General features: G+C 42.3%; 1 protein-coding gene across 5 annotated transcripts in view; it reads right to left on the reverse strand.

The window, feature by feature from the left end:
* ST3GAL3 (ST3 beta-galactoside alpha-2,3-sialyltransferase 3) overlaps positions 1-14,642 on the reverse strand; it is a 154,555-nt gene that overhangs the window by 65,704 nt on the left and 74,209 nt on the right. For all 5 annotated transcript variants that reach the window (XM_075287315.1, XM_075287316.1, XM_075287317.1 and 2 more), the window contains one exon: positions 4,912-4,954. In XM_075287315.1, the coding sequence (XP_075143416.1) occupies positions 4,912-4,954 (43 nt within the window). The remainder of the gene's footprint in view (positions 1-4,911; positions 4,955-14,642) is intronic.

The raw sequence follows: 14,642 nt of genomic DNA on the forward strand, positions 1-14,642 counted from the left end.
AATCTCACAGAAAGGAGCCAAAATGTGTTAATAAAGTATATTACAGAATGTATTAATGTCACAAATGGACAAACCATCAGCAGATTTGACTTTCAGTAAAATCTATGGCCGTGGGTTGAGTCATCTCCTGAAAAAAAAAAACTGTTGAAATTGGCTGATCCAGCTTTCAATATTTGCCTTACAGCTTTTCAGATATTTTTTTATACATATTATGAGAAGGTGACGTCAGAGTGCCGGAGTCCTGCTATATCAGCCCCAGGTTTACGACATATGTGAGGTCCAGGGCGGGTTTGGGATAGGCCTCAGCCCCAGGTGCGGGTTATAGGGCCATAAAAGGCTGCAGATCCCGGGAGGAGAGGAAGTGGCGGGGTCTGTCATGCAACCCTGAGAGTCTGGTGAGATGTCATACTGTACTACTGTTTTGGGTGATTCATGATTTTATTGTGATTTTATTTTGCTTATCCGGTGCCTGACGTAAAGGTTTATTTATTTTGCCGTTTTTTTTTTGTTTGTTTGTTTTTTTTTTTAATAAACTGGTTTTTGCTGCAAGATTTGTGTCATTGTATCTAACTGGTTGGGTCCACACCATAGTATATATATATATATATATATATCACCACTGCTTCTACCAAGCTACCCTCCCCACAATATGTGACCATCGCCAGACTTTAATGGTCAGATCTGGTAGGTTACTGGAAATGTCTCAATGTCAGATCAGCAACTAAACTGGAGTGAACTTGAAATTTGGACCATAATCTGTATTTCTAAAACTCACTGTAAATTTTGGCTTGACTTGCTTTGAACTTTGGGTCCCATAGTCCAACACCTTTCAACATGCACTGACAAGGACGGATCCCCTTGAATATCACAATGAGCTTGTCTGTAGCTGGACACACAGACAATTGTACTCAAGGGTTTGCACTTATATAGCTGGATCCAGGGTTGAAGATACTGACGTTCCTTAGAATACCTGTGAGTACAGCAGATTTGGATGTGAGTTGTGTTTATGTGGCTGTTTTACAGCACATGAAAGAATGACATTCTATTTATCAGGGGATGGAAGTGTCTTGTGCGTTTGGAGTGATTCAGTCTTCCTTCAGGATAATAAGAAACAGACCTTAATGAGAATTCTGGGAGTTTATTGCTCTGTAAGAGTATCTGGCCTCCTCTCTGCCCTCTCTGCCTTTTCCCATACTATTCAGGGTCTTACTGCAAGAATTCATTAATTGTGACTGGGATGGGAAGGAAGGCGAAGCGGCAGCGAGGAGTCAGTGAGACGCAGATGAGTGAAGGCTTTCTTGTAATGTAGTTACAATTGTAACACAATATGGAGTCAGGCACAGAACACACAATGAGACGCCATGTCACCGGATCGCCTCTGGGAGCGATACATGCTGCCCACCATTCATATGGCAGTTTATGTAATGTATATTCCTGGGCACACTTCTGCTCTGTACTCTAATGCATACAGGTATTTACAGCAAGGACAAATCGAAAAGATCTATAAGAAGTGGCTCTTATGGAGGACAATGCTGGCTGTACAGAGCGAGGGCCAGAGCTTTCTCCTCCAGGTAGTGGACTGCAACGAAACACAGTTCCTCCACTCCACTAGGACTCGCTTGCCATTGGCCTCATCCACGTCTTATATTATCAAGCAATGGCCTGAACATATTACAAAGAATATTCTCTAATGTGCAGATGAACTCCAGGTTCCCCCTTATTTCGACGCAGTCTTTGTACAGTAGTCATCTAATGCAGAGCGGCAGTATAAAGCAAAGGGGATGGGCAGAACAAAATGATGGGAAAGGAAGTTGATTTCAGACTCCAATAGTCAGTGTAGCGAAGTCATTAGTCACGACTGTATGGTAATGGAGCTGAGCTGTAGTGTAAAGCATAGGAGGCAGTTCAGCAGCCTCAGTAAAATTTTAGATTAATTTTGACTCCTGAAAATTAGGTTACAGTCAATTTTCATAGAGATATTATCCAGAGTAAGTGGCTTACACAGACTTTGACATCTGCTATATATTTATGATCTAAAGCTGCTCAGATTAGTTATAGGAGAAAACGGAAGTAAGTTTCTATATATTAATGTCTATGACATACAAGGAGTATGAGAGCCTGGCATCAATTATACAATTCAGCTCACAGGACGCTGCATGAATAAGTAGTGGCTGCAGAATAAATACCCCCTCCTGTTATACACTGTGCCTAGGTGCTCTATATTACAGTAAGTACCCCCTCCTGTTATACACAGTGCCTAGGTGCTCTGCATTACAGTAAGTACTCCCTCCTGTTATACACTGTGCTAGGTGCTCTATATTACAGTAAGTACCCCCTCCTGTTATACACAGTGCCTAGGTGCTCTGCATTACAGTACATACCCCCTCCTGTTATACACTGTGCCTAGGTGCTCTGCATTACAGTAAGTACCCCCTCCTGTTATACACTGTGCTAGGTTCTCTATATTACAGTAAGTACCCCCTCCTGTTATACACAGTGCCTAGGTGCTCTGCATTACAGTATATACCCCCTCCTGTTATACACAGTGCCTAGGTGCCCTGCATTACAGTAAGTACTCCCTCCTGTTATACACTGTGCCTAGGTGCTCTGCATTACAGTAAGTACTCCCTCCTGTTATACACTGTGCCTAGGTGCCCTGCATTACAGTAAGTACCCCCTCCTGCTATACACTGTGCCTAGGTGTTCTGTATTACAGTACATACCCCCTCCTCTTATACACTGTGCCTAGGTGCTCTGCATTACAGTATATACCCCCGCCTGTTATACACAGTGCCTAGGTGCTCTGCATTACAGTAAGTACCCCCTCCTGTTATACACTGTGCCTAGGTGCTCTGCATTACAGTAAGTACCCCCTCCTGTTATACACAGTGCCTAGGTGCCCTGCATTACAGTAAGTACTCCCTCCTGCTATACACTGTGCCTAGGTGCTCTGTATTACAGTACATACCCCCTCCTCTTATACACTGTGCCTAGGTGCTCTGCATTACAGTATATACCTTCTCCTGTTATAAGATAAGATATTCCTTTAATAGTCCCACAATGGGGAAATTTCAGTGATACAGTTTCATAGATGGTACAGTAGTATATAACAGGAGAGAAAACACAAACAAGCTCATGGCAGATAGAGAAATCCTACGAATCATAGCAACTAAAAAAGAAAGAAACAAAGACACACTGCAGGATCATTTAGTTCTGCAGATCATTTAGTGTGCGGATTGATGTTAATAATAATAACAATAATAATAATAATACAGCCGGCTGTGGTTGTAGGACACGAGGAGGGGTCACAGCATGTGGATATAACAAGCAGAAATTTTGCAGAGGTGGGGGACATAGTCAGCTATCATGATACATGTGGTAGTTCTTGGTAGGTAGTGAGATCTCCTGCTCACAGCTGATAGTTTGGTATCTTGCATCAGCACAGTGCCTAGGTGCTCTGCATTACAGTAAATACCCCCTCCTGTTATACACTGTGCCTAGGTGCTCTGCATTACAGTAAGTACCCCCTCCTGTTATACACAGTGCCTAGGTGCTCTGTATTACAGTACATAACCCCCTCCTGTTATACACAGTGCCTAGGTGCTCTGCATTACAGTAAATACCCCCTCCTGTTATACACTGTGCCTAGGTGCTCTGCATTACAGTAAGTACTCCCTCCTGCTATACACTGCCTAGGTGCTCTGTATTACAGTACATAACCCCCTCCTGTTATACACAGTGCCTAGGTGCTCTGCATTACAGTAAGTACCCCCTCCTCTTATACACTGTGCCTAGGTGCTCTGTATTACAGTAAATGCCCCCTCCTCTTATACATTATGCCTTGCTGTTCAACATTTCAATAAGAAATAAAATTCCTGCAGAATTTACGGCCGGCTACAGGTGACAGGGCTGCATTATAATGCCAAGTTTTATGGCCGGCTGCACGTCTGGTATCGGGGAAGGGGCGTTGAGGAATGTATGAGGTGGGTGCTCTTGTCACCCAGCAGATAAATCATGTGGGTGAGGCAAACATGGCCCTATAGATCCCCTGCAACACAACAATAGTGGAAGAAGTAGTATATCACACCTAATGTACCTTGAGATGGTAGAGACAAAAAAGCATCAGATGTGTGATTTCCATGGAACTAATCAGCAGAGTTACCTATCAACACCTCTGATCTATGATGACATGATGTGTTACCAGTAAAATCCTGCTACCGTATCAAGAGCAAAAGATAGATTTACCTCTGTCCTACACAGAGTAGTGGTCAGTATAGTCAGCCAAGCAACAACACATTTCCCGTGGGTACATTGCGGCATTGCCATATCCCCCTCCATATAATGGATTGCTCTAACAACCACATGAAAGCAGCTTCTTGTAGAGTAAAGAGCAGCCTTTGGCAGGAACAATACTTGCTGTAACCGATACCCTCTGCTATAACAGAAGCTCATGAGATTGCAGGCCCAAATGCAATGTTCTCTCAGTATCTGCTATAACCCCCTTTCCAGTTTAATTCAATGGATTAATGCATTGCAGTTCTCTTTTGCTTGCTGAATTAATGCCCTGGCTCTTTTTGGTCTGATGTTAGATATGTGCTCTGTGCTCTCAACCAGAAGTCTCTCCGAGCTGCTCCTCCTCCCCTCTCACAGCATGTAGCTTCATAGAAACAGATATAAACTGCAGCTGCATCCCCTTTCTCCCCATCTTCTGATCACCGTATTACGCTTGGTATATTTTGTTGACTGAGGATGCAGGCAGGGAAAGGGGAACTGCAGGGTGACCTAATATCATGTCTTTTATATATTCACATCTACTAATGATGTATACAAAAGCATACAGAGACAGACCTCAGCATGCAAAGCAGTAAAATCCCTCTATACATGAAATGCACAAAGAATCATTTTACTTACAGCTTAGAATCCAATTTAAGTAGAAATCCAAGGCGATCATATTCTGGAAAAGAAAGATCAATAGTTAGTTATAAAAGAATGTTTTATGTCAGAAGGACACACAAGCTAAATTATTTTGGCATCCACATGATCCACATTAATATGTATTTGTGGTATAAGACGACTCCTGCTCCGTGAGATCATGGCTCGGGCCCTGTCCTGTTACTTATGAAAAACTCCAGGCCTGTCATAGGAATATGTGGCCGGTCTCAATGGTCATGTCGGGGACAAATGCCTTAGGGGGAATTGAAAAAAAAAAAGTTTTAAGTAATATCTAGAAAATTAAAAAACAAAAATTAAAAATCACAATAAACATAAAATCTCTCCGAAAATGCCCAAACTACAAACATATACATCGGAACCGCTGTGTTTTGGCTGCCAAAGTTTTAGATTTTGGTTCAGATGGTGAAATATAAGAAATCTATATAAATTGTGATCGTCGTGACTCACAGAGTATAGGTAACAAGTCACTGTCGCAGTGAACACCGGAAAAATAAAGCCATGAGAAAATGGCACAAACGCAGTTTTTCTACATTTCCACCCCATTCCAGCTTCTAAGTACATACACGGATTTTTAAATGGGAACATTAAAAATGACAATTTGTCCCGCAAAATTAAGTCATATGAATTTGTAAACGGAAAAATAAAACATGTATAGCTTTTGGAAGGCGAGGAGTAAAAAAGCGAAAATTGAAAAACTAAAAATAGCTGTAACGGGAAAAAGTAAACCAAATTCCACCACATTTCCATTTCCATTGCACTCTGTTTCCTCGATTTATCCTATGAAGCACTTGCTAAAGATTGCCGGTTTTGGTGTCAAATTCCATGAACTTTCTATATTGTAAGAAATATTGTAAGCCTTATTGAATAGAATTTTACTGCTGGAAAACCTCTTTAGGCCAAGGCTCCACGTTACGGAAACGCAGTGTTTTTTGGTTGCAGGGCTGGGTTGATATTCTGGGTTCTGGTTCATCTATCTATCTATCTATCTATCTATCTATCTATCGCAATCACAAATTCTTTGGTGTTATTATCTTCATTTAATTTGTCTTCAATGGAAAACCACAAAAAGAATTGTCAAAAAGCCAAATTGGATATAATTCCACAGCAAATATAAAAAAGGGGGTAGACAAAAGTATTGGCACTGTTTGAAAAATCATGTGATGCTTCTGTAATTTGTGTAATTAACAGCACCTGTTACTTACCTGAGGCACCTAACAGGTGGTGGCAATAACTAAATCACACTTGCAGCCAGTTGAAATGGATTAAAGTTGACTCAACCTCTGTCCTGTGTCCTTGTGTGACCACATTGAGCATGGCGAAAAGAAAGAAGACCAAAGAACTGTCTGAGAACTTGAGAAGCAAAATTGTGAGGAAGCCTGAGCAATCTCAAGAGTACAAGTCCATCTCCAAAGACCTGAATGTTCCTGTGTCTACCGTGCGCAGTGTCATCAAGAAGTGTAAAGCCCATGGCACTGTGGCTAACCTCCCTAGATGTGGACGCAAAAGAAACACTGACCAGAGATTTCACCGCAAGATTGTGCGGATGGCGGATAAAGAACCTCGACTAACATTCAAACAAGTCCAAGCTGCCCTGCAGTCCGAGGGTACAACAGTGTCACCCCGTACTATCCAGCGTCAGCGTCTGAATGAGAAGGGACTGTATGGTAGGAGACCCAGGAAGACCCCACTTCTTACCCACAAGACAGAAGCCAGGCTGGAGTTTGCCAAAACTTACCTGAGAAAGCTAAAAACGTTTTGGAAGAATGTTCTCTGGTCAGAGGAGACAAAAGTAGGAGAAGGCCTCAACATAGAGATTACAGGAAAAAAGAGAAGAAGACGCCCCCTACAGTCAGACATGGCGGAGGTCCCTGATGGTTTGGGGTTGCTTTGCTGCCTCTGGCACTGGACTGCTTGACCGTGTGCATGGCATTATGAAGTCTGAAGACGACCAACACATTGTGCAGCATCATGTAGGGCCCAGTGTGAGAAAGCTGGGTCTCCCCCCTCAGAGGTCAGGGCTCTTCCAGCAGGACAAGGACCCAAAACACACTTCAGGTCAGCACTAGAAAATGGTGGTGAGAGAAAGCCCTGGAGACTTGTAAAGTGGCAGCAATGAGTCCAGCCCTGAATCCCATAGAACACCTGTGGGGGAGGGGGAGAGATCTCTTGGTGGCAGTTTGGAGAAGGCCCCCTTCACATCTCAGGGGGGACCGCGAGCAGGAGCCAAAGAAGAAGGGTCTAAGATTCCAGCAGAGCCTTGTAAGAAACTCATTGCTGGTTAGCGGAAGCGGTTGTGCGCAGTTATTGTGTCTAAAGGTTGTGCTACCAAGTATTAGGCTGAGGGCGCCAATACTTCTGTCCGCACCAGTTTTGGAGTTTTATGTAAAATGATCAATGATGTGACTTTTTTTCATTCTCTTTTGTGTTTTTTCATTGCAAGAAAATAACTGAAGATATTACCAAAGAGTTTGTGCTGTGTAATCATTATCTGGGGGACAACGAGGATTATCTGACAGGACTGCAGGGGGCGCCAATACTTTTGGCCAACATTGTATCTATCTCCTATCTATCTATCTATCTATCTATCTATCTATCTATCTCCTATCTATCTCTATGGATGTTGGGTTCTGGTGGTCCTCATCTATCTATCTGTCTTTCTATAGGCTCGGGTTGATAGTCTGGGTTCTGCTGACAGACTCCATTTAACAATTCATCTGCAGATGTTCCCCCAGTTGAAATAATGCACAACTCCTCCTGTACTGGAAGGCAAATGTTCTACCCACTGCGTCCCCATAGCTGTACCAATCTGCAGCAGTGCCACATGAAACGTGATATTCAGATAACCTGTTACCCCTGTAGCCCCAGAAATATACGCCGTTCCCCTCCGTTGTCTACTCATTAGTCATGCTGTTTCTGGGAAAAATGGCTCACTAATATTTACATAAAGATAGCGTTACCCATCAGTCATGTAGAGTTCATTTCACACAAGGACTAAGAATAGGAATCTGTATATTGAAGTGAATGCCCATATATCCCGGGCCTCACGACCTGGTAGGATTAGAACATGATATACATATCGAGAAGCCACCAATGCAATGTTCAAACCCGACCAGCCAGCGAAGCGTGGGAAGTCGCTTTCACTGCAACATGTCTGCTCCTTCATATTGACATTTAGAAATGTAATAAGTCAATTCTACAAGATGGATGTATAAATACACTGGGGGTGGGAAGCAGTAAACGTCCCATGTATGTTTAGTTAGTGAGGAGAAGATACTAGTTGTTCTAGAAAGTATCCAAATTCCCATAGTTTAATAAATTGACATGTCTGAAAGTCCTGATCTGGCTCACAAGCACTAGTGCACATTATGGCTAAGTACAGCGCATGAACATCCAAGGTTATCACACTGGATCTAGCAGGAAGTGGCAGAGACAAAAAAACACCTTATTGTATCCGCTCTCTTACCACAGAACCCAATGAAAGTCCCTGTTGTGAAATTCTGTATATGACGATATCTTTCCTGTTGTTTTGTTGGGACTTTGAGGCAGTTACATAACATATAATATGATATACAGGGGTACACAAGTAAAATAAAATCCGCTGCTACCCAGAGACAAACAAAAAGTGACCGATTACTCCCATCATGTCCTGTGCATTGGGTATGGGGACAGCAGTGTTTTCTGGTCCTTGTCTCAAAATCTGGCAAAACAACTCATGTTAATGGGGGTGTCTATGTACTGTACGCAGGCTTCAGATTGGAGGAAAGAAGGCTCAGGATTGTTAGATTTCACCATGTCCAGTTCTTTTGTTTTCAATGGAGATAAGTACAGTCTGGCGGTGGTTTATTTCCCTCTCTATATATTTCCAGCACAATTCTGCATACTGCTTTTCACTAGAAGTAGCTGAGCTCAAGTACAATACAGCGAAGCTGAGGTAGGGGGCGACACTTCACACAGGATCAAACTAGAACAGTGATCCTGATAGTGTATATAAGATCCTCATTCGGGTTGGATATCTGTGCAGGTAGAGATTCTTGCAGCTTTCATAGGACACCAGAACCGAAGTCCTCAGCTATAAAATGCCTTTGATATTTCTGTGTGAAGTGACCAGTCACCAGCCTCACGTCCCTGCATTATATATGAGCTCCGTGTACAGCAGCGTACAGATCTAGGCTGCCAATAGAGGAACGCCAAAGAGGAAAGAAGGGAAAGTGAATGTCACAGAAAGAAGCCAAAATAAAGGATGTTCCAAAATGTATCAATGACACTAATGTTGTCAGAAAATGAAGTGTATTTAGTTCCACTTTAACAGATTGTGGTATGTAATAAAGAACAGCATGTTCTATGTGTTATGTAGGAGGCGCAATATGAACATCTCTTCATTTTTTCACTTCAGGCAAAGTAAAGACATAAAACAACATCTATGGGGCCGGAGTCTTACAGGTTTGCCGCTGATCTTGTACACAGATTGACAGCCAAGTCCATTAGTTCTCTCTTCGCTGGAATTGCCCCACGGCAAAGTGAGAGAAAGGGAAATGCCAGCATGTGGAGGATTTCATGACGGACAGGAGGCGGGAACTTGTCAACAAGGTAAGAATGGGGTAATGTAAAAGAACGAGAATTCTGGGAATAAGCCAAAAGGAAATCTGAGAGTAAATGGAAGAGAAGGAAACAAGTCAATGAACAGGTTCTGTCCTGTTACCGTTCTCTGGGACCTCACAACATCCCTATAACCTGCAACTCCTTCTTATCCTACCAGCACTGATATATATACTGTGTGTCCTATAGACCCATCTGATCCCACCTCTCAGATATACTGTAGCTGTGAGGAACAAGAAGGCGTTCCGCTATCACTGGATTAGAGGGGATAGATCACCTTCTATTAAAATCTATAGTGAAGGCAACATGGTGGCTCAGTGGTTAGCACTACAGCCCTGGAGTCCTGGGTTCAAATTCTGCCAAGGACAACTTCTGCAAGGAGTTTGTATGTTCTCTCCATGTTTGCATGGATTTCCTCCCATATGCCAAAGAATATGTACAAAATGTACCTATATGGGGCTCACAATTTACATAAGAAAAAAATAATCTATAGTGTAGATAATAGTGTACACATATACTGTACATCAGAGACATCTTCAGATATAGCGGTTTCTATGAGAATCATATCCAACGTATGCAACACCATGATCCCCAGTGATGATGTATCTGAAGCTGCAGCAGCCATTACATAGCGCTGCTTCCGATTCACGGGCCATGTGATGTTTCATTGCTCAAATGGTCGGTTTTCAGCTCAGTCCCATTCAAGTGAATTGGTTGTGCCTGGTAAGTTTTATTTGCTTGTTACATTTTGAAGATGCTTTAACAATAACCCCAATTCTGCAGCCTCTTGTAACCACTGACTGGGTGAGGGCCTGAGTTTTATACCCGCACTGATGTGATCTGCTGAACTATCCTAAGGATCGGTAATCAATTATTAATCCTTTCTGGCTCCTCCTCTTGTTCCCCATGTAGCAGTTCCCTGATCTTCTGCTCACAGCCGGTTTACCTACATGTCATTTAGAATTACTTTGTCCTTAAATGATCACTCGCTTTTCACACCACTTATGTTCCATTCATAGAATACACTATCCTGAGGAGAACTGCAAATAATATTCATTACAAAATCTGGTTTTACACCCTAAAAACTGTCTTGAAAGCCCTTCCACTAGGGGGCTCTTATATTTAAAATTTGCAGTCACTAGCTGTTGTCAAGTAAAATAAGTTCTTGGTTCTAAGGCAGGAATGTGAGCAATAATGAGATTTATATCTGGAAAGGCATCTCTTCGGCTGGCACCTCACTGGAGGTGGAAAAATCTGGGATAATAGCAAGGACCGGGGATGAGAGGAGAGATCAGCTTGTGTAGGACCATAGTTATTATTACTATTATTATTAGATCTGTCCAGATAGTGGCTACCTAGTATAAAATACATAATCCATAGACAATTGGATGAGGCTTTGTGTGTACTCCATGAGAAGTGTGGCTCAGTATAATACTGCAAGTGGTTCACATTATATGCTCGCCCCCTGCTCGGAGTTGGAGCTTGGCTTGTGCTTAAACAACTGCAGTGTAAAGTATAGGACTGACCATTTTATTATAATAAATAGTACATGTACCCTAAATGTTTCAGCACAGCTGATCCCTCCACATATAGCAACTCTACAAAGCTGCAGCTGTCACTTATACATCTTCATATTATGACATTTCTAACGCTGTGATATCCTCAATATAATAAGGAATCTCCAAAGAAAACAACTGAAATAAAGATTCCTTCAGGCAGTTGTCAGTGACTGTGGTAATGTTAGGAGACTCTTCACATCAGCAAGGTGACTTATCAGAAGGAGCATGTTGTAACACATACAAGTGTTTAAGCCTCCTATGACACAGACCACATAGATAAGAAGAATCAATATAAACAGTGGGGTCACCTTCCGAATACATTGTATCACTGATCGTACATTGATTTTGCACTATTTGATTAGTGCAGTCACTGTGTATTATACTCCAGAGCTGCGCTCACTATTCTGCTGATACAGTCACTGTGTACATATATTACATTACTTATCCTGTATTATACTCCAGAGCTGCGCTCACTATTCTGCTGGTGCAGTCACTGTGTACATACATTACATTACTTATCCTGTATTATACTCCAGAGCTGCGCTCACTATTCTGCTGGTACAGTCACTGTGTACATACATTACATTACTTATCCTGTATTATACTCCAGAGCTGCGCTCACTATTCTGCTGGTACAGTCACTGTGTACATATATTACATTACTTATCCTGTATTATACTCCAGAGCTGCGCTCACTATTCTGCTGGTACAGTCACTGTGTACATACATTACATTACTTATCCTGTATTATACTCCAGAGCTGCGCTCACTATTCTGCTGGTGCAGTCACTGTGTACATACATTACATTACTTATCCTGTATTATACTCCAGAGCTGCGCTCACTACTCTGCTGGTGCAGTCACTGTGTACATACATTACATTACTTATCCTGTATTCTACTCCAGAGCTGCGCTCACTATTCTGCTGGTACAGTCACTGTGTACATACATTACATTACTTATCCTGTATTATACTCCAGAGCTGCGCTCACTATTCTGCTGGTACAGTCACTGTGTACATACATTACATTACTTATCCTGTATTATACTCCAGAGCTGCGCTCACTATTCTGCTGGTGCAGTCACTGTGTACATACATTACATTACTTATCCTGTATTATACTCCAGAGCTGCGCTCACTATTCTGCTGGTACAGTCACTGTGTACATACATTACTGATCCTGTATTATACTCCAGAGCTGCGCTCACTATTCTGCTGGTGCAGTCACTGTGTACACACATTACATTACTTATCCTGTATTATACTCCAGAGCTGCGCTCACTATTCTGCTGGTACAGTCACTGTGTACATACATTACTGATCCTGTATTATACTCCAGAGCTGCGCTCACTATTCTGCTGGTGCAGTCACTGTGTACATACATTACATTACTTATCCTGTATTATACTCCAGAGCTGCGCTCACTATTCTGCTGGTACAGTCACTGTGTACATACATTACATTACTTATCCTGTATTATACTCCAGAGCTGCGCTCACTATTCTGCTGGTGCAGTCACTGTGTACATACATTACATTACTTATCCTGTATTATACTCCAGAGCTGCGCTCACTATTCGTCTGGTACAGTCACTGTGTACATACATTACATTACTTATCCTGTATTATACTCCAGAGCTGCGCTCACTATTCTGCTGGTGCAGTCACTGTGTACATACATTACATTACTTATCCTGTATTATACTCCAGAGCTGCGCTCACTATTCTGCTGGTACAGTCACTGTGTACATACATTACATTACTTATCCTGTATTATACTCCAGAGCTGCGCTCACTATTCTGCTGGTGCAGTCACTGTGTACATACATTACATTACTTATCCTGTATTATACTCCAGAGCTGCGCTCACTATTCTGCTGGTACAGTCACTGTGTACATACATTACATTACTTATCCTGTATTATACTCCAGAGCTGCGCTCACTATTCTGCTGGTGCAGTCACTGTGTACATACATTACATTACTTATCCTGTATTATACTCCAGAGCTGCGCTCACTATTCTGCTGGTGCAGTCACTGTGTACATACATTACATTACTTATCCTGTATTATACTCCAGAGCTGCGCTCACTATTCTGCTGGTGCAGTCACTGTGTACATACATTACATTACTTATCCTGTATTATACTCCAGAGCTGCGCTCACTATTTACATACTCACTTATTTGTCTTATTTTGTATCTAAGGGAGTGTTCACACTACCATCAGTGTCCGACAGGTAGTGTCTGCTCAAAATCTTGCACGGACATTAAACAGCAGACAGCAAATCTCGACAGGTCGGTTTTTTCTGTCCGCTTGAAAAGTCGGACATCTTTAGGAACGGACAGTTAAGGACAGGCACGGAGTGCAAAAGAACGCACCCGATCTCCATTTAAATGAATGCAGAATGTCATGGACACAGCTAGTGTCCGCTGTTAATGTCCGTGCAAGATTTTGAGCAGACACTACCTGTCGGACACTGATGGTAGTGTGAACGCTCCCTAACATTGTACCTACATTTAGTAATATGTTGCATCTTGAACATGTCCTTTATAGTTCTGCTCTTTCCTGCAGAGCGACATCAACTTTAACTGACAACACACAGAAAGCGTCTAAGACAAAGAAGACACTTTTTTGTGGCAGTGATGACAGAGTTCAGTATTCTGTGTGTAGATACAGGACTTATTTGGGTTACAGCCCTCTCACCCTGTTCGCCTCATCTCACGTATAGCTATTCTATAATCTGTAATCCAGTCGGTTATCAGTGAGAAGGTTCCTGTGGATTCGCACATGACTATATGCAGTGATATTTGGAGCAGGGAAGTCTCAGTGTCTTTGGGCAGTGCTGGATGTCTTGCTGGAGATTTGACGTCATCATTTCCCTATGGATAGACTCACTGTATTATTATGTGTAATGTAATGACACAAGTACAATCAATTAGAGGATGAATCACATTGTAATGGGGATCATCTACCAAGTGCAGCTAAGTAGGTGAAACGTAACGCGCTGACTCATGGCTGTATCACTGAATTAGTGACAACTTGCCCACAAATTTCCTCCACATAAACCGCTGGCTGCAACATGAAGAAGCTTTCATTCACTGCAAAAGTAAAAACTACTGAGATCAAGGTTATAATGAGAGGACATTATAAGTGATTCATATAGAAGGTCTGGAGGCCCCGCTGAGGTCAGAATCTGGGAATCCTTACATCAGTCTCAACACATGGAGGGTTTCTGAAGAAGAACTGTGAAATTAGAAGTGATCAACAGAGCCAATGCCAAGAGAAGACTGCAAGGAGACGGGAACACACAAAGATTTGCATTTTTTTCACCCAGTTGTGGCTCCAATTCTGCATCAAGAGGACACGTGTGAAAGCAGCCTAAGGGGATTGGCCATGGCCAATAAGAAGGCCTGATATAACCGAAATGTACAGAAAGCTTCTGCTCTTCTATCATTCGCTAGGAGTGGATGAGGAAATCTGCGGAGAATCCTTTCAGTGCTTGTGAAACCCTGTTCAAGTAGCACAGATATCT

The sequence above is a fragment of the Leptodactylus fuscus genome, chromosome 9, assembly GCF_031893055.1.
Source record: "Leptodactylus fuscus isolate aLepFus1 chromosome 9, aLepFus1.hap2, whole genome shotgun sequence".
Classification (NCBI taxonomy): Eukaryota; Metazoa; Chordata; class Amphibia; order Anura; family Leptodactylidae; genus Leptodactylus; species Leptodactylus fuscus.